Source organism: Phyllostomus discolor, chromosome 4, assembly GCF_004126475.2.
Source record: "Phyllostomus discolor isolate MPI-MPIP mPhyDis1 chromosome 4, mPhyDis1.pri.v3, whole genome shotgun sequence".
In the NCBI taxonomy this organism is placed as follows: domain Eukaryota; kingdom Metazoa; phylum Chordata; class Mammalia; order Chiroptera; family Phyllostomidae; genus Phyllostomus; species Phyllostomus discolor.
Window position 1 is genome coordinate 84,350,402 of NC_040906.2, and position 26,776 is coordinate 84,377,177.

At 37.4% G+C, this 26,776-nt stretch overlaps 1 protein-coding gene across 1 annotated transcript in view; it reads left to right on the forward strand.

Annotated features, from left to right (window-relative positions):
* The window catches only part of CNTNAP5 (contactin associated protein family member 5), a 959,167-nt gene that overhangs the window by 750,563 nt on the left and 181,828 nt on the right, over positions 1–26,776 (forward strand). Inside the window, exon 14 of the mRNA XM_036022576.1 lies at positions 17,372–17,528. Within this exon, the coding sequence (XP_035878469.1) occupies positions 17,372–17,528 (157 nt within the window). The remainder of the gene's footprint in view (positions 1–17,371; positions 17,529–26,776) is intronic.

The window sequence follows — 26,776 nt, forward strand, 5'->3', positions numbered from 1 at the left end:
ACTATATCAACCCCCAAAAAACTTTCTACAATAGACATTATATTAAAATTGTCAAAAGTTAATAACAGAGAAAGAATTCTCAAGAGAGCTACAAAGAAAACATCATTATATTATTGTCAGATTTTTCAGTAGAAACCTTCAAAGCCAGGAGAGAGTGGAAGGGATTATTCAAAATATTGAAAGAGGGACCCTGGTTGGGTAGCTCAGTTCGCTAGAACATCATCCTGATATACCAAGGTTGCAGTTTTGATCCCTGGTTAGGGTGCATACAAGAAGCCACCAATAAATGTATAAAATAAATGGAACAACAAATCTCTCTCTCTCTCTCTCCCTCTCCCTCTCCCTCTCCCTCTCTGTCTCTACCCTTCTGCCTCTCTCCCTACTTCTAAGGATCAATTTTAAAAGTTTTTGAAAGAAGGAAAGAACCACATAAGAATAATGAACACAGGAAAGTTATCCTTTAGATATGAAGGTGAAATAGAGATATTTCCAGACAAACAAAAGTTGAGTGACTTTACCACCACAAGGCCTGCATTAAAGAAATTTTGAACAAGCATTTTTACTAGAAACAAAAAGACAAACTATACAAATCTTTGAGCAAGGTAATAAATAGAAGCAGGATAATGCAACTCTTCTTCAAAATAGGATATTAAACAATTATAATAAAAATGTTGACTGGGAGAAAAACATTAAAACAACTATAATTACAGCACTGTGGTAATAAATGCACAGCATAAATGGGATAATTTGTGACAAGAACATAAAAGGGAAAAAGTAAAATATATGTACAGGTGAATGAAAATAAGATGTACTCAAAAGAACTATTAAGACATTTTACAGATGCTTAATGGTAAACAAAAAAAAATCCAAAACTGAGATGCAAAACATAGAAAAGGGGAAAACAACAGAAAAAAATCATGAATAACCCCCATACTAAAATAGCAGTCAGAAACATAGGCATAAAGAAATAATAGAGATACAGAAAAACCAGAAAACAAAAGATAAATGGCTGCTATAAGTCTGGATATATCACCAATCACTCTAAATATAAATGGATGGACTTTACCAATCAAAAGGCACAGAATAGCAGGATAGTTTTAAAACACAAGACCAAAATGTATGTTGCCTTCAGGAAATGTGTTTTAACTCCAAAGAGATATACAGGCTCAAAGGGAATGGGTGCAAGATGATACACCAAGCAAATGGCAGCCATAAAAAAGCAGATCTAGCTGTACTTATGTCAATCAAAATAGATCTCAAGTAAAAAAAAAAAAGGTAACAGAGACAAAGATGGACATTTTACAGTGATAAAGGGGACAATCCATCAAGAAGACACAGTACTTATTATATATATGCACGCAACTTGGGATCACCAAAATATATAAAGGAATTACTAACAGATTAAATGAGAAAAACTGACAAAAATAATATTATAGCAGGAAATATGAATATCTACTTTACAGCAGTGAATAGATCAATCAGACATAAAATCAATAAGGACACATCAGCCTTGACTGACACATTAGAACAGATACATTTAATTTCTATTAATAGAAAAATCTATCCCAAAATGACAAAATAAACATTCTTTTCAAGTGCACATGGAATGTGCATGAAATTTCAGTGTGTTCTCAAGAACAGACTAAAAATATATTAACCAATGAATTATATCAAACACTCAAAAAAGATTTAACATCAATCTTTATTTTTTAAGTCTTCCAAAAATATGAAGGAGGAAGACATATTTTCTAATTTATTTTATAAGGCCAATTTACCCTAATGTCAAAAACAGGAAAGTTATAGGATATCAAAAAAAAGAAAGTTATAGGACAATATCTTTTATTAACACAGATGCAAAAATTCTAAACAAAACACTAGCAAATCAAATATACCAATATATTAAACAGATCATGCATCATGATCAACTGGAATTCATTCCAAGAATGTAAGGATGGTTTAACATCTGCAAATCAATGTGATAGAGAACATTAACAAAATAAAAATAAAAATCATATGATCATATCAGTGATAAAAAAACATTTAACAAAATACAATATCCAGTAAAATAGGCATGGAATAAAATTACCTCAACATAATAAAGAACACATATAAAAATGTGGCAGACTCTGGCCAGCAGAGTCCACCTATTGTGACCGAAGACAAGAGCAAATGCACAGGTTACAGCAATCCTATGGAGAAAAAAGGGACAGCATGGTCACTCTCTCAAGAGGAGAGCACCCCGACCCTTGCCTAGGCAAGCTTTTATTGTTTTTCTTGGATCTTACATCAAAGTGGGATTTATTATCTATTACATAGAATATTATTGTCTACATTTTAGGTACAATCAAGGAAATGAGAATAACACATGCAGAAGGGAAAGGCGGTGTGCTGATTAGCTCCATCCTTGGGAAGATTTACATAGGCTTTGGAAATTACCTTGAAGATAGACAATACACATTTACTGCTTCAGACCAGGGTGAGGGAGTTTTAGCAAGAATAAGCCATAACAGTCTGCATGCATTTTCTAGGCCTGATTCCCATGGGAAAACCCAGTTTGAAGGTCTGGTTTCTGCCCACCACCTTGCTTCTGTAGGTTTTCCATACAGAGCTAAGTCACATTTGCCAGACCAAAACAAACTGGTCCCCTACAATTCCCCCCTTTTTTTTTTCTTTTTGTTAAAGCTGTTGTGGTGATGCATCCCACAAGACTTGCTACTTGCTGGTCTCTTTTGCAACCCTGGGCAAATAATTTGTAAATGCATCAGAATATACAAAGCATTATTAAAATCAGTAAACAACCAGTGGCTCCAGTGACCCATGATGTCAGGTAGAGTTCATCAAACCAATTTTTTGGATTTAGCTACTGAGATTATCATTAAGTGTTTGAAAAAATCTCCTGCTTAGTTAAGCATTGAATGTCCTGCAACTGCTGGCCTAACCCCAGTTGCAATTTATTAATTTGCCCCTTTAAATTAGTAGAAAAAGCTTCTCTTTGGTGATGTTGAATGTCACTTCTGGAATATTAACTGGAGTTCCATTGTAGTGGAGTGACACACAGTTTGGAGAAACCAGGATCACAGGTCAGCTGCTGGTGGGTCACTAGTGCATCCTGGCATTGGCTGAACTAGTTGAGGGCTGATTTAACCACAGAAAGGTGGGTCAGGATCTCTTGATTAATCTGGGCCTGTTGAAGTATTTCTAAGGTGGAACTGGTTAAGAAAACATCAACACTACATTGATGTTTGAACTGATGTTTGAACCTACAAGCAGTTTGAACTGATTCAATGAGGGCAGCAGTTTCCGTGGCAGCAGAATCTGTGACAACTATAGCAGAGACAATAAATGCAATTAAGGTGCCAACAAACCATCAGACTTTTAAGGAGGCCAGCACATTGTTAAGCACTACTACGCCATTGGGATCTTTCCATTTTCTGATTACATTAACTGGCACCCATACTTGAATTTGTCTTCTATCTATATAAACCATAGTGAGGCTTAACTGAGTAATATTGAGGTGAGTAAGACAGCTGGCATACATGGAGCCTGTAGGGACAGGTAGAGAATAAATTTTTGCTTATTTATTATAAAATACTTGAGCTGTCCCAGGAGTTGCTAAAAACAAGTAGGGTAGCAGGTACAAACCATGACCCAATCCTTCTTTGGAGGCCCATCTTGGTAGAGATATTTAAATTTTTTTTATACTGGCATTTTCTAGAAATAAAAGGCAAGCCCATTTTCTAAGATTTGTAATGCCAAGGGCTAGTGTGGTTGGGAGAAACAATTCTGATAACAGGTGCCTTGGTATCAGGCCCCTTACACCACGTATTAGTATATGGAAATTGAGGCAGAGCCAAAACTATTGTTGTGCCAAGCTTAGCCAACACCTTCCAATTTGCTCCCCAGTTCTCCATTACAAAAGGAATTTTGGGTAGAAAAGCAACGGTGGCATTTGGCCCCCTGCACAAAGACCAAGAGACAGTTTTTATGGCTAGTGTCTAAAGTACAACAAGGAACCACAGGGGGATTCAAAGCATGATAAACTCCCCTTTGGGTACACAGACCAACTGAGGTTACCATAGAGAGATGATAGTAATCACTGTACTTCTCCTTGCTTGTAGCATAGAGTTTCTCTTTTATAGGTAAGCACAAAGTGTTAATAAGAACAGAAAAACAAACTGGTAAGTATTCAGCAACATAAATGGTATTTTTTGGTACTGACATCCAATGCTTGTTTTCTTCTAATGGGCTGTCAGGGGGCATTTATACTTCTCCAGTCCACTGAGTATCATTAGTGGAAAAGGGAGGTTCAACATTCCACCAGATATGCAACTTAAATACCAGTGGGTCAACGATGTGAGCCCAATAAATATGAGAGGAATTATTTTCAGTAGTTAGGTCCTGCTCCCCTGGGCAGAGTATAATGACAATTAAAAGCAAAGCTTTAGCCTAATTGGCTGACAACACTGCTAAGTAAGCAATAAGTCTGTTTTCTGGGGTGTCCTCCACCTTAGTTTTAGCAAGAATTGTCTCAGCTTGAGTATTAAGAGCCTTAATGTCACCCCATGTGGTGGGGACACATCTGATGGGAGGATTATGAGGCATTGAGAGATTATTACTCTCTACCGGAGGCATCTGAGCCTCAGCCCCCATTATTGGGGTGGTCCACATCCCCCTTTGTCGGTAAGTCCATCCCTGTGTGCAACACCATGGGTTTCCGTGTTCCTTCTGGTTGTTCAGTGTCAGCTGGGCCACCTGGTCTGTCAGTTGATTGGCTTTCATCTCCAGGTAGTGGAGCTTGATGTCTGTTTTGTTCACAATAAGGCTTTACCCTTTTAGCTGGAAGCCAGATAGGACCTGTAGGGATGGAAACACATGCATTCCTTCTTCCCCCTGTTAAGAGGTCTGCAGGGCCCTGCCAAGTACCATCTTCCAGCAGATATTTATATAAAATCTGAGGATAAGATGACTTTGGCTCTTCTTAAAATGTTTCTCAATTGGAGTAGAGAGTGATTCATCACAATTTAGAAAACTATAGTAAACATAGCTAACATAATCAAATTTGGGGGGGGTAGACTCTTGACTCCCCCTTTTTTGTTTTTTAAGAAGATTTTTGAAAGTATGATGTGCCTGTTCAACAATTGCCTGACCAGTTTAATTATAAGGTATTCCTGTTTTATGTTGGATATTCCAATGCTGAAGGAAGGGTTGAGTAGAATGGACAAGATATCCTGGGCCGTTGTCAGTTTTAATATTCTGAGGCTGTCCTAAATGACTAAAGGTCTCAAGACAATGGGCTTGTATATTTTTAGCAGATTTTCCTGTTAAAGCAGATGCATGTAAGGCATCAGAGTAAGTATTAATAGAAATATGAATGTATTTGAATTTTCCAAAGGGAGAATAATGAGTAACATCTGTTTGCCAGATCATTTGAGAACTTAGTCCTTGAGGATTAACTCCCGTGGATGGAGATGCCTTAGGAAGTGCTTGACAGTTAGGGCATTCCTTAATAATTTGCTTAGCTCGAGAACGGGGAATATCAAATTGTCTTTGAAGTGCCTGGCTGTTTTGATGCAAAAATTGTTGAGAAGCTACTGCTTGCTGGAAAGCAGTAAGGATGCTAACCAAGACATCTGCCTTATTGTTACCATCCGCCAAGGGGCCAGGCAGAACTGAATGGGATTGAATATGAGTAATGAAGAGGGGGTATTCTCACTTGTCAAGGAGAGAATGTAAAGTCAGAAATATGTTAAGCAGATTTGAGTCAATTGAAGTCTTAATTAATGCCTGATCTAAATGTTGAATAGTATAGACAGTACATCCAGAGTCACAAACTATATTTAAAGCTTCCATAGGCCATTGCCACAGGACCATAATTGCAGTAAAAGTTTGGCCTTCTGAGTAGAGGAATGTCCTGAGGCTACAAAGTTTTTCCAGCTATTGCCTTCTTTCTAGGCAATAGCTGCCCATCTGGTTTTTCCAGACCTGTCAAGAAACACAGTTCTTGCTTCTGTTATTGGTATTGGGCTGATTCTTTCTGCTAGTCTTATCTGAAGGAATGGAATGTTTTGAAGCAGTCTGTCTGAGGGTAAATTAATGTCTAGTCTTCTCAGTTAGCTATGGCACATTGAAATTCTAAAGACTGAGTTCTTCATGGCTGTAAATAAACCCAAGTTAAGGGAATGTGAATAAAGTCAGGGTCATATCCAAATAACTGCTGTATTTGCTCATGTCCTCTTATTATGAGACGGCACAACACAGTTATCTAGGTGATAATGGTGTGTTGTGGCTGATGAGACAGAAAAAGACACTTTATCATAGTTAAATGAGGTGACAGTTGTCCTACAAGACACATTAGAGTGCCTAAGGTTGAGAAGTAGAAAAGCTGGACGGGGAACTGCAGATTAACTTTGGTTAATTGTCGTTGCTGAATATGCTGATTTATTACAGTTAACTCTTGCAAGGCCTCAGAGGACAATTTCCTAGGAGAACTGAGATCTGCGTCTCCTTTAAGGGTATTAAATAAATGAGTTAATTGCTGAGTGGGTATTCCAAGTCTGGGTCACACCTAATTAATTGCTCCTAAAAGTTGTTGGAGGCGATTAAGAGTTAAATCTTTGGGTGGACTAATTTGAAGGACTTGAGGCCAAACTGTCCTATTAAAAAGGATATAACCTAAATATTTCCAAGGTTCTGAATGCTAGATTACCTCTGGAGCAATTATTAGTCCTGCACAGGCTGCAGAGTTCTTAAGAAAGGAAGTAGTTTTTGCTAGCATATCTTATGAGGGAGCTGCAGTCAAAATGTCATCCATATAATGATAGATAATGGAATCAGGGAATTGATCCCTCATATAGCTGAATTGCTATATGAAGAAAATACTGACAAACAGTTGGAGTATTAAGCATTCCCTGAGGTAAAACTTTCCATTGAAATTGCTGTAAAGGCTGAGAATTATTAATGCCTGGGAGAGAAAACGCAAACCACTCCCGATCCTTTTCTGCTAAAGGAATTATGAAAAAAACAGTCTTTTAAATCAATGATTAAAAGGGGCCAATATTTAGGAATGCAAGCTGGATGAGGGGCCACTGGCTGTAGGGGGCCTATAGGCTGGAACGATTCATTAATTTTCCTTAGATCATGAACAAGCCTCCATTTGCCAGATTTTTTTGGTATAACAAAAATAGGTGTGTTACATGGGCTGTTAGAGGGTTCAATATTACCTGCTTCTAGTTGTTGTTTGACTAAAAAATGGGTCTGTTTAAGTCGCTCTCCTTTAAGTGGCCACTGATCAACCCATGCTGGTGTTTTGGAGAGCCAAGTGAGTTGTGGGAGAGTTATAAGAGCAGTGGCCACTAGGGAAAATGTGGCAGAGAGGTTTCCCACTGACTGATGAGATCACATCCCCAGATAATAAGGGACATAGACAAAACATATGGTCAAATTTTCCCTACCTGTCCTGCTGGCCCATAACATCTAAGAGACCATACACAGAGTTGAGGTTGAGAAATTCCTCCAACACCTGCAACAGCCATTCCACTGTCTGTTAAAGGCCATTCAGGAGGCCAAAACTGATTTGAGATAACAGAGATGTTGGCTCCCTTATTTATGAGACCATGAAAAGTTTTATTCTCTATTTTTACTTGTAAGATTGGCTTATTTAGCTTAATAATTCTGTCTAGAAAACTGTCTGTACTGCTGAAGCCTCCCTCACCCCTCAGTGTATTTTGAGTCTTTGAGCTTACATAGGGGAGGAGGAGCAGCTGGGCAATGGGTGTCTGAGCAGGAATAATATGATAGCCATACACTTTAAGCATGATTTTAATTTCTTCTTTATAATCTGAGTCAATGACTCCTGGCTGAACAAAGACATCTTTTTGTAGTAATCTTCCTAAAATTAAACCTACTATTCCCGGGGGTAGGGGTCCCCAAACACCAGTGGGAGCTGCAATTATTTGATCCTATTCCTTTAAGATGAGCTCATCGGTGGTGACCAAGTCAAGCCCTGAGCTTCTGTGGGTGGCTGCACAAAGGCTGGAAATTGTGCATTTCCTCAAATTCCCTGATATTGGTTGTTGTTCTGAAAGCTCCAACTGGGGTTGGGGACACTGGAGCAGGTGCCCCCCTGGAAGTTTCCCTGAATTGGTTGGTTATTTTTGTCAAACGTGAAGCAACATTCATTCCCTTGCCAATTCCTCTCTCTGCTACAGCATGGACAGTCCTTTGGGGGAAGCTTGTAATTACCTTTTCCTCCTCTCGGTATAGAAAATCAGTCCTTGCACAGATGACCAGGCTTTCCACAATTATAACATTTTTGGGATCTCCCTCAACTGCAGCACCTAAGAGAGAGGCCTTATGCTGCTGTGCACCAACATCTTGGCAAGCCTTGATAAACTCATTGATGTCTTGGGTGGTAGCTCTCAGGGGTCTGATAATGGCCCTGTAGTCCTTGTTAGCATTTTCATGAAGTAGCTGCCACAAAAGAGTTTTAGCTGCTCTGTCATTATCTATTTGCCTGTCAATAGCTTCTTGGAGGTGATCAATAAAGTCATTGTATGCCTCCATAGCACCCTGATAGATATTGGCAAAGGAAGAAGTTTCTTTGTCCTGAGCATCAGGTACAGCTTTCATGGCCCTGAGAGCAATTTGAGCACTTTGATCAAAAGCATGAGGATCAAGCCTGGCTTGATCCGCAGCAGTAGCAAAATTACCAGACCCAAACATCATAGGGAGGGTGACAGGATTATTTATTCGTGCGTTCTCAGTGGCTTGGATGTCGGTCCTTTGAGAGTACTCTGAATGCCAAACAGTGAATTGAGCTGGGGTCAAAACAGTCCTGGCAGGGGCAATCCAGTCACAAGGGGCCATTTTATAACTGTCAGTAATGGCTTGAAATAGCCTGTTAGTATAAGGAGACTGAAGCCCATTTTCTTGAATACTCTTTTAAGTCCTTATAAAGAGAAAAGGGAAGGGGCTCATTATAGTCAAGGGCCCTTTGACCCTTGACTATAATGGGAAAATCCAAAACGGCATCTAAATCACCTGCCTTCACTGCCTGCCAAAGGCATTGTCTCATAGCCTGGACAGGGTATTTGTCTCAATTTCCTGGCTTTCTTGGTGGTGACTGGTCCTGTGGGGAGGAATGCTCCCAGAATTGAGATAAGGAGCAGTAGCTATGAGGCAGGTCCTCTGGTGGGGCTGTAGGTAGAACTCTTGTAGCCTGTTCTTCTGCTACATTATATACAACTTCCTCATCTGAACTAGACTCTGTATCCTCCTCTGTAACTAGCTCCTTTTTCTTAGTCCATATGGGCATGAGAGCAGTCCTGACTAGTCCCCAAGTTAATAAGTTCTGAACTCCGATAGGAAATACACTATCCTGCAAAGCTTTTAATTTGATATCTGCTTTTCTCCAAACCTTAATATCTAAGGTTCCCTTATCAGGAAAAGCAGGATAATATTCTGCTTTATAGTTTGTAAAAGCTGAATGAGATGCTGTTCTTTTACCTTGTGTCTTGTTCACCGGAGGAGCTGCTGTAACACATGCACATAGACTTTCTGCTCTTTAGACAAGTTAGAGCCCATTCTTGTTGTTAAAAGGCTTCTTTTCTACTTTTGATTTCTGTCCTTTCAGACTCCAAAACTCATACTAAACCCTAGGTAACTATCTATTGGGGAGTATAGTGTGGTGGGCCAAAATGTACTGTTGGTGAGAGATAGTCGAGGAGGGCTGTTTGTTATGCAGGGTATCTTAACCCTGCTTATGGGTTTCAGGTTTCCCCCCACACATTTAAGATTTCGAGGTAGGGCTCAAAATGCCACTTGACCAGCCTTTATATTGTGCTCCCTGACCAAGCTGAGAGTTAAATTACTGTGATTGGAATTCCCTGTGAGGCCCCTACAGGTGTCAGGGATAGACCCCAGATACCTCTGCAAGGTTCCTACTCATGTAGGAATGCTTGAGATCTCAAGCCAGAGGGAGGAATGCCTCTTATCTTCAGTGCTTCAGCAAGAAGCTGAGACACTCATAAATAACCCTGTAACTAAACTGAGTTCCAAAAGCAATCTTTGGAGTCCTGTTGAAACCAAAACACTCATTTACAATCTGCTTTTCTGTTTACAGGCAGGTGGAGGGAAAAGGCAGAATCAAAAGTACTGCAAAAAGTGGTTTTTAAAGAAAGAATGGGCAGAGATTCTTGTAAGAAAAAAAAACTAATAAAAAGGAAAATTCATTGCTCTCTCTCTCAAGTCTAAAACCTGATTGGGGCTTGTGCCACAGGGATGGGCTTGTGAATGTTTTTACAGTGTGTCTCTCATTGTGTGGACTTTTGCTTGCAGTTGGCAGGAAACCTAGTGTTCTGTCCTGGTCCACTTCCCAATTTATCCTGCCATGGGTGACTTTCAGCAGTGGGTGCTCTTGTGGCTCTTAACTACCTGACCCATGCCTGTGAAGTACAGCAATTGCCAGAGAGAGCAAGACTTCTGCTTACTAAAAAGAGTATGGTCACAAGAGAGAGCAACCTTGGAAAAATACCCTTTTTCTCTGAAATCCAACACACCCTAGGACCTTACCGAAGCACTCGGTGCAGTCGGCCCTTACCTGGGCTGGTGTGCTCACTCCCACCAAGCTGGTGTGTTGTCCACAATGACTGCTGGTAGTCTCCAGGTCCCTGTTCCTGGCACCAGATGATGCAGACTCCCACCAGCAGAGTCTGCCTGTTGTGACCGAAGACAAGAACAAATGCACAGGTTACAGCAATCCTATGGAGAAAAAAGGGACAGCATGGTCACTCTCTCAAGAGGAGAGCACCCCGAACCTTGCCTAGGCAAGCTTTTATTGTTTTTCTTGGATCTTACATCAAAGTGGGATTTATTATCTATTACATAGAATATTATTGTCTAAATTTTAGGTACAATCAAGGAAATGAGAATAACATACGCAGAAGTGAAAGGCAGTGTGCTGATTAGCTCCATCCTTGGGAAAATTTACATAGGCTTTGGAAATTACCTTGAAGATAGACAATACACATCTACTGCTTCAGACCAGGGTGAGGGAGTTTTAGCAAGAGTAAGCCATAACAAACAGTCTGTATGCATTTTCTAGGTCTGGTTCCCATGGGAAAACCCAGTTTGAAGGTCTGGTTTCTGCCCACCACCTTGCTTCTGTAGGTTTTCCATACAGAGCTAAGTCACATTTGCCAGACCAAAACAAACCAGTCCCCTACATAAAAACTCTCCAGTAACATCTTACTCAATGGTAAAAAAAGTAAAAGCTTTTTTTCTAAGATCAGTAACAAAAAAAAGATGGCCACTCTTGCCTCTGTTATTTAGCATAGTACTAGAAAACCCAACCCGAGCAATTAATCAAGAAAAATAAGAAGGATAAAAATTGGTAAGAAAGGGGTAAAACTGTCCCTATTATCAGATGATATGATTGTCAGTATAGAAAACCCTAAAGATTCTCCACCAAAAAAATATTATAAACAATTAATAAATACAGTTGCAAAACATAAAATCAATATATAAAAATATGCCACATTTCTTTATACTAATAACAACAACATATCAAAAAGAGAAATCAAGAAACAATCTCATTTACAATTGCAACAAAAAGAATAAAATATTTAGGAATAAATTTAACAAAGGAGGTCATGGTCCTTTACAATGAAACTATGAGGCATTATCAAAGAGAAGTAAAGGGATGTATCACAATCCATGATTTTGAACTATACTACAAACTTACAGTAATCAAAACATCATGGTATTGGCAGAAAAACAGACACACAGACCAATGGAACAGAATTAAGGATTTGAAAGTTAACTCACAAATACAGGATGGGGCAAAAGTAGATTTAGAGTTCATATGAAAAATATTACAATAATAATATAAGAATAAACTGTTTTTCATAAAACTATATACCTACTTTCTTCCCACCCTGTATACGCACAACTAAGTTTGGCCAAAAAACAAAAAGAGGATATTCAATGGAGAAAGAAAAGTACCTTCAGTAAAATGGGACTATTGAGGTTATTATTAAATGGTGTTGGAATTACTAAACACTACATACGAAAGAATAAAACTAGACCACTATTTTTTTTTAATATTTTTAAAATGATTTTATTTATTTATTTTTAGAGAGGAAGGGAGGGAGAAAGAGAGAGAAAAACATCAATGTGCGGTTGCTGGGGGCCGTGGCCTGCAACCCAGGCATGTGCCCTGACTAGGAATCAAACCTGCAATGCTTTGGTTCGCAGCCTGCATTCAATCCACTGAGCTATGCCAGCCAGGGCTTAGACTACTATCTTTAATTCAAAATGAAATAAAAACTTATAGGAGACCTGAAACAATAAAATATATATTGTGTATAACATATATAGGCACTGAAATTAAGGTTGAACTCAGAGTGGTTTTTGTGAACTTAACCCCCAAAACAAGAAAAGTAAAAGAGAAATAAATAAATGAATGAGACAAAATCGAACAAAAAGATTCTGCACAGAAAAAAAAATCATCAACAAAAGAGTAACCAACCAAATGGGAAAAGATATTTGCAAATTGAAGGTATCTTCAATTGTGGGCAAATTATCCAACTATATAAAGAACTCATACAGCCCTGGCTGGTGTGGCTCAGTGGATTGAGTGTAGGCTGCAAACCAAAGGGTTGCCAGTTTGATTCCCAGTCAGGGCACATGCCTGTGTTAAGGGCTAGTCCCCCAGTAGGGGGGATACAAAGGGGAACCACACATTGATGTTTCTCTCCCTCTCTTTCTCATTCTATTTCCCCACTCTCTAAAAATAAATAAATAAAATCTACAAAAAAAAAAAAGAACTCATACAACCCAACAACAAAAAGCAATTTTTTGTAGAAATAGTCAAAGGACTTAAATAGGCACATTTTTATGAAAGACATACAAATGGCCAACAAACATATGAAATGATACTCAACATCACTACTTATTATGAAAATGAAAATCAAAACCACAATTAGATACCACTTTCTACCCTTTAGCTCTTTTCAAAAGGAAAGGAAATATCAAGTTGTTAGACAGGATGTGGAGAAAAGGGAACCCTCATGCATCGTTGGTGGGAATGTAAACTAATATGGCCACTATGGAAAAAAATATAAATATTTCTCAAAAAATTAAGAATAGAACTAGTGTATCACCCTTCAATTCCTCTTATGGGTACTTACCAAAAATATAATTTAAAAAAGTATTAGTAAAACTATCTCCATCCTTATGTTCATTGCAGCATTATTTATAATAGGGAAACTTTGAAACAAATTGAGCAACTACAAAAGATGATTAGATAAAGAAGATATGGTACATATTTACAATGGAATTTTAATCATCCATAAAAAGAGAACAGATTGCCATTTTTTACAACATAGATAAATATTGAGGTTATTATGCTAAGTGAAATAAGTCAGATAAAAAATATTATTTCACTCATATTTGGATTATAAAACAAAAAGTAACAGTAATGTGGGTGGGAGGGGGTATGCATGGCAGAAGGGAATAAAAGGGGAAAAATGGGACAACAATAATAGCATAATCAATAAAGTATATTTAAAAATACATAAATAAATTTAAAAAGTAATAAAGAAAATAACAAAACACACAGTAACAAACTCATAGGTATAGACAGCAGAATAGAGGTTAGAGAGAAAAGAGGGTGGGGGAGGGTTAAAGTGAATAAAGGGGTCAAACACATGGTTAGAAGGGAACTAGACTTTCAGTGGGGAACATGTAATAGAGTACACAAAAATCAAATTGTAACCTTGTACACCTGAAAAATATATAATGTTAATAGTTAATGTCACTCCTATAATTCAAATTTTAAAAAAACTGGTGATAGACATTAGGAAATGCCCTGAATTACTCTTTGGTTCTTATATTGAGCATTTATACTTCTCCACATAGCAAACCATTTGGGACTTGCCCCATGCCTTCAAGTTTCGCTCAGTTTATTTTTTTTCATTGAGTTCTACCCTGACCATCCTAAATTGTTGTACACAAATCTTTACAACACACCTTATCCTTACTTGGCCTGATGTACTGTTTCCATACCCTTATCCTTTTCCTAATACTAAATTATTCAATTATTATCATTGTCAGCTTTTCATAATTACAATGCATGCTTTTGAGGGCATGTTTTATTTTTTGTTTGTTTTATTCTTATTTAATAATTTAGCCCAAGTGCCTAGAATAGTTCCTGAAATATAGATTTTCAGTAAATATTGCTAAGGGAATACATATAATATTTACATATAATTTTATATACAAGTTCTGTCCAGAAGGTATCTAGCCATGTAATATGAAAAATAGAACCATTTATTGAAGAAGACAAGATATAAGACACATTGTACATAGGATAATGATACCTCAGTCCCTTTCAAAGTAGGCACTTTGAGACCTCATACATTTCTCCTAATCACACCATCAGCTGCCCCATTATATTTTCCTGAAACCCACTGATTGCCTGAAATCACTTTCTTTTCAAAGTCGATTTTCATTTTGGGAAAAGCCAGAAGTCCCAGGGCACCAAATCTGGACCATAAGGGGGCTGAGTCACCTGGGCGATTTGATGTTCCACCAAAAAAATACTGCATGAGAAGTGATGCACGAGTGGGTGCACTGTCATGATGAACTGCCAACCACCAGTTGCCCATAGGTGTGGCCTTCTGAATCATCTGAATAGTTTTCATGGAGGAATGTTCAAGCTTAACACAAAATTTCATGCAGATTCATTGTTCTACTTGCTCAGTCATTTTGTATGTGATGGCCACACAGTACACATGCTCGGTCAATGGTGCCTACCACACCCACTGAGTAGGAGAGTGAAGTCATCATTGTTCACACATACACACTCTAGTCCACTCTCCTTGGCTGCCAGGTTACATCGATGTCTCACAGATCATTCTTGTTACACTAACAATGGCTGGACCTTTTCTGGACGGATTATATACATATATATTTAAAAATTAATAGTCACTTAAATTACCAAAGGAAGAGCAAGGATCTTTGTGAGCATCATATTTAAACATATAAACCTAGTATGTAACCTCCATTGTCAGGTTTATATAATTAACAGAAATCTATTTTTGAGTCTAACACTTGTTTAGTAAAATCTTTTTTTATGATTTGAAAAACTTCTATAAATTTAAAGTATTATTCATAAAATGATAATGTATCCAAAAACACAGGTGTAGATATCAGTGGAGGTGTTTAATAAATACAATTTTAAGCTGAATTGGGTTAAGTCTAGGTTTTCTTTGGAGATTTCTCTTTTGTTTCTGTTGAGCATGAAACAGGAATTGAATATGTGTTTATTTTTAAAAGTGAAAAGAAATATTTATCACATCAATTATTCATGATTTACCACTTCAAGGTAGAATTATAATATTTTCTGAGAATGCTACTACATTGAAATTTTGGCTAGGCAGCATTAAAGTTTTATGCAACTCCTGATTTAAAACATAATGGATGAATAATTTATGTATATGGATAGTAACAAATTTTTCTGCATTACTCTCACTGCTGAATTCCTATGGAAGTCATTGAGGCAAGTTGTAAGAACCCTGACAATCTGGGACTTCCAAGAATTTTGTAGATGATGAGAAAATGCGTGGAAAGTACTCAAAAGCAGAAGACTCTCTGGGGTATGTAATAAGAAGCAGAAAGTCTGAAGGACTGTCTATACTCATGCTAAAATTTCACTCTTCATTCGGTCTAAAATGTTTCAAGCTCTTCTATTAGTTTTTAAAGCTAGAATTACAGTTGGAGATGTCTGTTAACTAGTATAATTTTTAAAGCATGGATGAAACTACAGGGTATTATGCTAAATGAAGTGAGCCAGGAAGTGAAAGACAAATACCATATCATCTCACCTATAAGTGGAGCCTAATCAACAAAACAAACAAGGGAGCAAAATAGAACCAGAGACATGGAAACAAAGAACAATTGACAGTGACAAGAGGGGAGGTAAGAGGGGATAATGGGGGAAAGAAGGGGAAGGGTCATCAAGGAAAATGTATAAAGGACCCATGGGCAAGGACAATGAGGGGGGGGATTGAATGTGGGAGTGTTATGGGCAGGCCAGGGTAGAGCAATGGGAGAAAAATGGTGACAAGTATAACTGAACAACAATAAAAACATTAGAAAAAAGCAATCATTCTAAGTGGAGAAATCATTTTTCATAGTTTCAAGTAGCTATAAATCATTAAAAACTATTTCAAATGCATTGATTTCTTTCTAAATCCTACCCCAGATAAATCACACTCAAGTGGACTAGAGAGTTGGTAGGTTTATTTAGCTCATAAAGCTGTTTTAGGCTGAGGCAAGCTTAGGTAGCAACACAAGGGTAAAACATTGTATATTTAAACATGTTTGCCCATGTTGGCTTTGGGACCAAGAAATGGAAGGATTTTCTCCACTTCTCCCTCCTTCTAGGACTACCCAGGACTTTCCTCCATAATCTGGAATCCAAACTACATAGTAAAGTTCAAAGACATCATAGGTTATTTTGTATATAAGCTAAACCAAGTTTGTAATCATATGATAACATCATTATTAATGACATGAATTCTGAAAGAACAATTTGTGCATAGCTTCTGGTGCATAAGCTCCCTTATATGATTCAGAAGGCCACATCTATGGGCAACTGGTGGTTGGCGGCTTCATCATGATAGCACACCCACTCATACATCATATCTCATGCAGTAATTTTTGGTGGAACATCAAATCACCCAGATGACTCAGACCCCTATAGTCCAGATTTGGTACCCTGTGACTTCTGGCTTTCCCAAAAATGAAAAGCAACTTTGAAAAGGAGGAGATTTTAGACTGTCAATGAATTTCAGGAAAATATGATGGGGGAGCTGATGGCAATTAGAAGTGTGCCAACTTTGAAGAGAACTGAGGCATCATTGTCCTATGTAGAATGTTTCTTGTAACTTATATTTTCTTCAACAAATGTGTCTATTTTTCATATTATATGGCTGGATACCTTCTGGACAGATCTCGTGTGTGTGTGTGTGTGTGTGTGTGTGTAAATTTTGTTCTTATATATGTCCTAGTTTATTTTCTTAAATGTGATACATCCCTGATTTGGTAGGCATTTAATAATATTTTGTGACTCTGTCTTTTAACAATATCCTACTATAAAAACCCTTTCATGAAAGTGTTGGTTATAGATACAATATGCATGTAGATAAAGGTATTTTTTCTATATGCATCTATGTGACTATAAGAGAGGGAGGAAGAAGAAAAAATACACATATATTCTTTAAGAAAATTTTTATCCCATGTTTTGTGATACCAGTTTTGTTATTTTAGGCATGCTCGCCTCTGAGTTGTGAAATACCTTGTCTTTCAGATGGAGTACCTTTTACCTGGTGGATTGGCCGGTCAAAGGAAAGGCACCCTTACTGGGGAGGTGCTCCTCCTGGAGTTCAACAATGTGAATGTGGCCTGGATGAGATTTGCCTGGACATTCGGCACTTTTGCAATTGTGATGCTGACAAGGATGAATGGTAATGGGATCATGACCTTTCTACAGGTGTGGAGGAAGCACATTAAATGATGTATAACATTTCACCCAAGGGAAAAGGACATGGATGAGAAATTCAGTGTAAACTAGGGCATCCTAATGATTGTGATAGTTTTTAACTTAGAAACTATCCAATAGCCAATTTTAGTACTTTTAAGGCTATTACTGAGGTTTATAAAGCATATTGTCCTATCGTCATCTCCTTATATTCTGAACATAATGACAAATTTAATATGTAGCTTTGTGATTTAATCAATGTTTCTATAACATATAGAATATAGGTTTTGAGAGAGTGAAAGAAGATAAGAATATGTAATTACGCAGATGTTTTTTCATTCCCCCGTTTCCCCACTGTTTTAATCACCAGCCAAACCTATTAGTGCCAATGAAAATATAGCAAAGAAAACTGATGTTTGCCCTGATGTTTGCCCTGGCATAGCTTAGTAGATTAAGTGCTGGCCTGTGAACCAAAGATTTGCAGGTTCGATTCCCAGTCAGGACATATGCCTGGATTGTGGGCCAGGTCCCCAGTAAGAGACACAAAAGGGGCAACCACACATTGATGTTTCTCTCCCTCTCATTCTCCCTCTGTCCTCTTCTCTAAAAATAAATAAATAAAATATTAAAAAAAAACAAAGAAAACTGATATTTGGGCTCTGGGCTTTGAATTTTGCTTGTTTCATCAAGTGCCAATCAATATAATTAGGAATTCTTATGTCAAGTGGCTTTCATCCCAGTTGAAATTTAAGTGCTTTGCCCTCACTCTTAAAAACAGGAATGTTTCAAATGAAATTAAGGTCAAGTGAAAACCTCAATTCTGCAAGGAATGGACCAAACATTTTGTTTCATTTACTAGATGAACTACCTCTTCAGAATGCTGTAGAGCTGCTAGGGCTCCAAGACAAGATATCTGGGTGCCTTCTCCAAACCTAGAAATCTTAACATGGATTAATTCACATGAAGTTGACTGGAGATAGGATAGATTTCTTCATTCCTTGGCCCCCACTTTACCCTGCATTGACTTCTATCACAGCATCAAGGATGCCTGCAAATAAACTGTTACTCATGCCTCTGTTAACACTTAGCCTCTCCAGAGCTATACCCATACTGTAAAACTCAGTGGTAGTTAGCTTAATAGATGAATTTAGAAGACTTTGAGGAGAAATTATTACAAAATGATATCTGCAATCTTGAGATCTTTGTGTCAAAGGGTTAGATGATTGTGTTGCCAGGAAAACATGTTCAAAATTCTGTGTAACCAGAAGCTTAAATTCTCTCAATTTTTTACTCCTTAATTCTCATTCAGTACAGATAACATTAGAAAAGCATAAATGTACATATAGCCTTGAATGGAAACATCTTTATTGTATTATGTATAACTAGAGAGGTTGATATGGGAAGTAGAATATAAATAACTTTTTGAGAAAGGGAAGTGTTCTATTACCTTCAACTCTCAATCTATTTTTGACTGGATTCTTGATCTTTGCTCACTGTTTAATTTCCTGTGGTGCAGTCATTTTGTACTGATATAGTCCTTTCCATGCTGCCTTTGTGCCTTCTCTTCCTAGTTAACAGCTGACCAGGGCTGAGTTTGATTTACTGAACACTGAGAGGCTGCAGTGGAGAATGATATAGCATCATCTGAAATTGAAAGATTAGACCATCATATTGAATTGCCCCCACATGCTCTTCTCTAGGACTTTCCACTGATCATCAGTTCTACTCAGATTCAAGGCTCCTCCTTTGACTTTCTCACTGGTTTAATACCTTCGAATTCCTCATATGTTGACTTAGATTTATCATCTAGGCTGTGCTTAGAAGAACTCTTCAAAATGTCTTTTCCCTAAACTCTGGGTCAACCAATACCTCTTTTTATACAAAGGTTATTGCACATGCACATTTCATGACTCTCCATTTTCTTTAAAGCCCTTGGAAAGGCCCCATCATCTGCCACTTTGTGTGGCAAATAATCTCTAGTAGGACATCAACATTTAATTCTAGAAATAGGTTTTGATCAATAACCAACCTACCAAGGGTCAAGAGAACTTCCATTTTTAAATATGCCTATCCACCCTGGCTGGCATAGCTCAGTGGATTAAGCGTGGGCTGCAACCAAAGCATTGCAGGTTCAATTCCCAGTCAGGGCACATGCTTTGGTTGCCAGCCAGGTCCCCAGTGGATCCATATGAGAGGCAACCACGCATTGACGTTTCTCTCTCTCTCTCTTTCTCCCTCCCTTCACCTCTCTAAAAGTAAATGACTAAAATATTTTAAAATAAATAAATAAATAAATAAATAAATATGCCTATCCTACCCATGGGATCCCAGAGGATATGTTGAGCATCTCAGGACAAAATATAAGTGAGGTCTGGAAGTTCATTCTATTATTGTGATGAGGAGACAGAGGTAAAAATTCTGATTTAACTCTTCTGGAATTTGTTCATTGCCTTTGGACAAGTCATTGCCTGTCATAAATTAGTCTAGAAAATAATTTTTTACAAAAGCAGTTATATGTTGCATGTTTACTGAGCACCTGCTCTGAGACAGTTCAAGCAGTTCTCTGTGCAGAAAAATTCAGGCATTATAATCTCTGCACTTGAGGAACTTGTTGCATAGTAGAAAATAAAAAGCTAGTTAGCAATAAATGGACCAGTGAGATGAATCTGATAATAAAAGAAGCATAGCCGTGCCTGTACTCAGGGTGAATATGGTCTGAGATGGTTAGATTTCAAGGAAAAGTGGTAGTTACTTTTTGAAAGGCCAGAAGTTGATTAAAGTTAGTTTAGTACAGGTAGGTGGAAACCCCATGTGTTCAGACAGGGAAATATGAAAAAATATAAAATTATTACTTTCCCAAAACATCAGCAATACTGATGTGGTTGTTGCATAGTTCTCATTTGGGGAACCTACAAGAGAGGAAGGCAGGGAAGAAAGTTGAATACAGATCATGAGACTTCTAGTATGTGAAATAACAATGGGATGGTTTTGTAACAAGGATTACAAACATAGACTATACACTCAGACATGAAACATGGCAGAGCCTCTAGAAATGCATTCATTTTTCTTTTATTTATACAACTCTATTATTTATTACAGAAAGAAAAGTACAAAAACTGACATAATTGTGAAATAATAAAGCATTACTTAACATTTTTTCACCCTCATTCATGGGCAACATGTGGTCAAGCTGGTTTTCCACTTATTTCAAATTTTTGTTTCAGACAGTCATGCCCCTTTAAGTATTATTGGTGTTCTGCATGCTCCCAAGAAACATCAAATACATTTCCCTTGTAAAATTTTCTCAAGTTCCTGCTCTTGGTAGTTAATCAGAAAACTGATTAGGGCTACTATAGTATGTAGTGCAATAGATAGAAGTTTAATATATTACAAGTCCTAGATAATGCCATTATATAAAAATGTTATCTGTCATATATTGAAATATTTTTATTTAAGCTAATATATTTCATGTCTGATATAATAACCCCAACAACTCTTGAGGTTTTTTATTATCTCATTTCCCCAGAAAAGAACACTGAGAGTCTGAGATGAGCAGTGTCTTGGTTAAGGTCATATGACTAAAAGGGTAGAGTTGGGTTCTAGCTGAATTCAAGGGTTTTTTGCTGAGTACATAAAAGGAGCTGCTAAGTTGGGATTTTTAGTCATGGCTATTAAGGATACCAGAGAGACCTCTCCCAGGAGCTCTCAAGTCCCCCGATGGAAGCCTGCATCTTTCTTTTTGCTATTGTAATGAATAACAGTTTCATAACCAATGATCATTTGCAAAGGTACTCCTCTTTGATTTAATGATTCAATGTATAGTAATTCTCCCCCTATCTGGTAATTTCTTTTTTGTTGTTTAGGATTTTATTTATTTTGGAGTTCTGGCCAACATGGAGGCAAGGTAGAAACCCTTTGCTTCCTCATACAACCAAAAGGAGGAATACAACCAATCTAAAATCAATAAACAACCAGAAGCACCAAAAAATCAAACTGCACGGAACTCCAACAAAGGAATTAAAGAAAAAATCAATCAGAACAACCAGACTGGTAAGGCAGTAGATTGTGCCAGGATGGCAGGCAGAAAAAAATCGTAGTGAATTGGTGGACCTTGTGGGAGGGGCTGGCTGCAGCAAGGAAGCTGCATAGCTGTGTGGGCAGGACAGACTTAAGGGGAAAGAGACTCAGAGTTGATACTACCATTGCTACATTGGTAGAAACTCCCAGTCTCACACAAGAGTCCAACAAAAAGTTTTCTGGGGACAAATAGGAGAGCTGCATTGTTCCTTCTCTGGTGCCTCCCCCACAGGCAGCACCCCAGTGCAGCAAGGAGGGTTAAGAAATATGGCCCAAATGAAAGAACAGAGAATAACCTCAGAAAAAGAACTAAACAATGAGGGCACAGCCAATCTATCTGATGAAGAATTTAAAGTCCTGATAATCAAAACGCTCACAGATCTAATTGAGCTTGGTCAAAAAATGAACAACAAGTGAAAGACACTCAAAATGAAATAAATCAAAATATTTGGGGAACCAATAGTGACAGGAGGGGAACCAATAGTGACAGGAAGGAAACCAGGACTCAAAGCAATGATTTGGAACAAAAGGTAAAAATAAACATCCAATGGGAACAGAATGAAGAAATAAGAATTCAAAAAAGTGAAAAGAATCTTACAAACCTCTGGGACAACCTGAAACACTCCAATATACAAATTATAGGGGTGCCCAAAGGAGAAGAACAACAGCAAAAAATTGAAAACTTGTTTGAACAAATAATGAAGGAAAACTCCCCCAATCTGGTGAAGGAAATAGACTTCAAGGAAGCCCAGAGAGTCCCAAAGAAGTTGGACCCAAAGCGGAACACACCAAGGAACATCATCATTAAGTTACCCAGGTTAAATATAAAGAGAAAATCCTAAAAGAATCAAAGGGAAAGGAGACAGTTACCTACAATGGAGTTTCCATAAGACTATCAGCTGATTTCTCAAAAGAAACCTTACAAACAAGAAGGGGCTGGAAAGAAATATTTGAAGTCATGAAAGGCAAGGACATACATCCAAGAATACTCTATCCAGCAAAGCTATCATTTAGAATGGAAGGGCAGATAAAGTGTTTCCCAGATAAAGTCAAGTTAAAGGAGTTCATCATAGCCAAGCCATTATTATATGAAATATTAAAGGGACTTATCTAAGAAAAAGTAGATTAAAAGTATGAACAATAAAATGACAACAAACTCACAACTATCAACAACTGAACCTAAAAGTAAAGAAAAACAATGAAAACAAAAACTAAGGAAACAACCAGAACAGGAACAGAATCACAGAAATGGAGGTCACATGGAGGGATTTCGGTGGGGAGGGAGGAATGAAAGAAAAAGGTACAGGGAAGAAGCAGCATAATTAGTAGGCATAAAATAGATTGAGAGAGATAAAAAATGGTATAGGAAACAGAGGACTCAAAGAACTTATATGTACAACCCATGGACATGAACTAAGGGGGAAGGGCCTGCTGGAGGGTTGGGGGGAGAGGGTGGAGGTTGGATAAAAGGACAAAAAATGGGAAAACTGTAATAGCATAATCAATAAAAATACTTAAAAAAGATTATATTTATTAATTTTTAGAAAGAGGGGAAGGGAAAGAGAAAGAGGGAGAGAAACATAAATGCATGGTTGCCTCTCATGTGCCCACAAATGGGGACCCGGACCACAACCCAAGCATGTGCCCTAACTGGGAATCAAACCAATGACCCTTTGGTTCACAGGCCAGTGCTCAACTCACTGAACTACTCCAGCCAGGACCCTATCTAGTAATTTCTGATCCAGCTACTTCAAACTGATGAACTCCTTGGAATAAGAAAGAAAACTGGTGATAGATTCAACCTAGAGACAGTACAGGAGAGTGATGGACTATATGAAAAGTGGAAAATCAGACATTCATGTAGAGGGATATGATGGATGCTTGTGGATGGATATAATGTATAATATTACAGGGATATAGAGGATGGCTACAGGTTTGCAAAGATGTTTGTACAGAGATGTAGGAAATAGTTGTACAGGGATACCAAATGTTGTACAGAAATATAGCAGATAGTTGTACAAGGGTACAGGAGATGGTTGCAGTGGGATACCAAGGATGGTCATATAGGGATACAAAGGTTGTTTTGGCCAAACAACCCTTGGCCCTACATCCAGCTAGTACTAAAATGAAGCCCTCTTGCTTAATAGCATAATCAATACAAAATACTTAAAAAGATTGTATTTATTAATACAGACAAACTTTCTTTTATTTATTTATAAAAATACACAGACACAATTATTTGGAATATAGTAACTTAGTTCTTTGCCCTTTGATTTTCCTGAACATTTGTAAAAAGTGCATGGAACAAAATATTAAGATAAATGGTATAACTTTTAAATTCTGCTATAGGGTTTAAACATTTTTCTGCAGATGACTTTTCTCCTGGTTATCAAAAAGTAATTAGAGTGATCTTAAGTTTCCTAAGTTTTCTTTCTATAAATTTGCCTTCCACATTTATTAATGGCATATACAAATTTAATTCAGTCCCAGAACTTTGACCTCCTCAGAGGTCCTTTATTCCTTTCCCATGGGATTTAATGAGACAGTTGCTTTTAGGAAGATGGTGCTTGGTATATCCAAGGCAGTTAGGGCTGTGTTGTTTACTTATCTAGGCTCTTCATTGATCTCTGACTTCATTTGATTTCTTCAAGACCACCACCGCTGAGATTTGCAGACTTAGTGCAGTGAAGGGTGCCTCATACTTGGTAATAAAATAGATGGTGTAGGAGTTCTGAGCTCTGAGAGAAAGGAAAGGATCACCTGAGGACACACTAAGGCTCCATCTCATTAAAGCAATAGTATACAAACACCACTTGTTGAATTTCATTATTTTTAAATCTGTTTATGAGCTATTCCACTTCTTATTGAGTTTTAGAAGTGGCTTTGCCCCAAGCAGGCAGAAATTATGAGGGTTTATGTGGGTGTTTACTAACTTAGTCCCTAAATTTCCACATGCACCTAGCAGAATATACAGGGCTAGTTCCTTTTGTTGGAGAAAAGTATGCTTGGCACGTGGTAGTAGGTCTTTCATGCTTTTAACTGTTGAGTGAATCAATTAAAAAATAATTAAGGAAGTTATTTCTTTTCTCCCCATCTTATCTTCCTGGCCAAATGCACCCTTTACTTGGTAGTTACATTTGGCTGTTTTATTCATTAAATTTTCACTTAGAGCATATATCCTGAAACAATGTAATACTGGCTTATTTACACTAATGATCCCATGGCTGGATTTTAGATTGTTTTTAGACAGGATGTTTCTGGTGTGTCTGAAAACAGAGAATATAAGGCATTGCACACATAAGAAAAAGAAGAGACAATAGAAAACTGGGGAATAGGAACTTATAACCAGAGTTTGATAATTCAAAACCAATATAACATTATTATTTTACAGAATTGTAGATTGTGTTAAATAGTTGACATTTTGCCAAGGACAGCATTATGGATTTTGCTTGTTTGTTTTGTATTTAATGACAACAGCATTCTATCATCTATAAGGAAAATGACAAATATAAACAATTTATGGTATGTTGTTTTTAGGAAACAAAACACAGCTATGAAATACTCCTTATTAAACTGATAGGAAACAAAGATATAGAATGAGGCTGCTGTTGTATATTTTACCATTTCTTTATGATAAATTTTTTATTTGTGATTTTTCATCATTAAAAATAAAATGCAATGAACATTTTTTAATATTGAGTTATACTTTTCCCACTTTTAAAAGTCATTATTTCTATTGCATGGGTTCCTTATTTAGAGTTTTTAAATTATCCACTTTTCTCTTTTGATAGATGTGGCCAAAATGCTGAAGGGACTTAGGACTTTATACAGATCACAAGGGAGTAAGTTCAGAACTGGCTGCCCTGACTCTGGGGTAAAATGATCCCCCACAGGGATGTGCAGAACTCTCTAGAGGCAAAACAAGACCACACAAGAAGACATTAGGAACAATCTCTTTTTTCTCAGAACTCGTTGGAACCCTTAGCCAGATGTGGACAGCTGTGACAGAACCCTAGTGATGTTCCTCAGTTTTTCTGTGTGTGTGTGTGTCATTTCTACTGTGCCTGGTGCTGCTTCCTAGGTCCATGGCAACACTCTAGCACTCTGGAGTAACTGTAAATCTATGTCAGGGGCTCTGTATTTCTTTTGAAGCATAGAACCTTCATCATTAAGAAAGAGAAAGAGAAGGAAGAGGAGCAAGAGGAAAGGGGGAAAATGTTTTGTTTTTTTTTTTTTGCAAATATGTCATATAGGTTTTCAGTGAAAACATTATGAAATAGCACATGTAATACATTTAGAACTTACCCACTTAAATTCACATTTGGAACTCACATCTACTTTTGTTGGCAGCACCCTCATTTTCTGGATGTAAGATGCGATTTACTTTTAAATAATCTTTCATTATGTAATGGGATGATCAAACCCTGGATTTGTCACGTATGACCTATAGATTGTAAATCACTTAGCTACTCTGAGCTTTAGGTTTCTATTCTATGAAAAATACATGAAATAAAATCAAATAAAATTTTAAAAAGATTCTCTGGGGAGTACTGGCTGAGTTAACAATAACTTGTGCATATAGCAGACCATGTATTTGGTTCTCAAAAATCTTTTAGTAATTATTTCTATTATTCTTTTTATTTTTATACTATCTTAAATAAACTGTAAAAAACAGCATTTACCTATAGGAGTTAAAGTAGTTTCTAAGAAATGTATATATACATATATACAATAACATAAGATAATTAAATAGCATACCAGAACAGTAAAATATATCATTCAGCCAATAAATTGTGGATGAAATGACAAAAGAACACTCTCCAAAAACCGGGCTGTCCTCTGAAAGTCAGGTAGCAAAAATAATCATGTACTGAATGAGTCTGCCTGAAACAGAAATGACCCAGGAGATTGCTTATAAATGTGTGACCAAAGAGTTTTTGAACAACCAGAACTCCTGTCAAGGTGACCCTGTGTAACCTCAGGGAACATAGGCCTGGAAAATGATTGCAAATTAGTGAACTGAAACCTAATCAATTGACTTGTATCTTGTGTGAAGAAAGCTTGTGTGAATGGAATGGGTATGGTCAGACTGTGAGACCCAAGAAGATAGCTCAAGGACTCAGGGTGTATTTTGTTACCCCAGAACTTCCCTGAGAA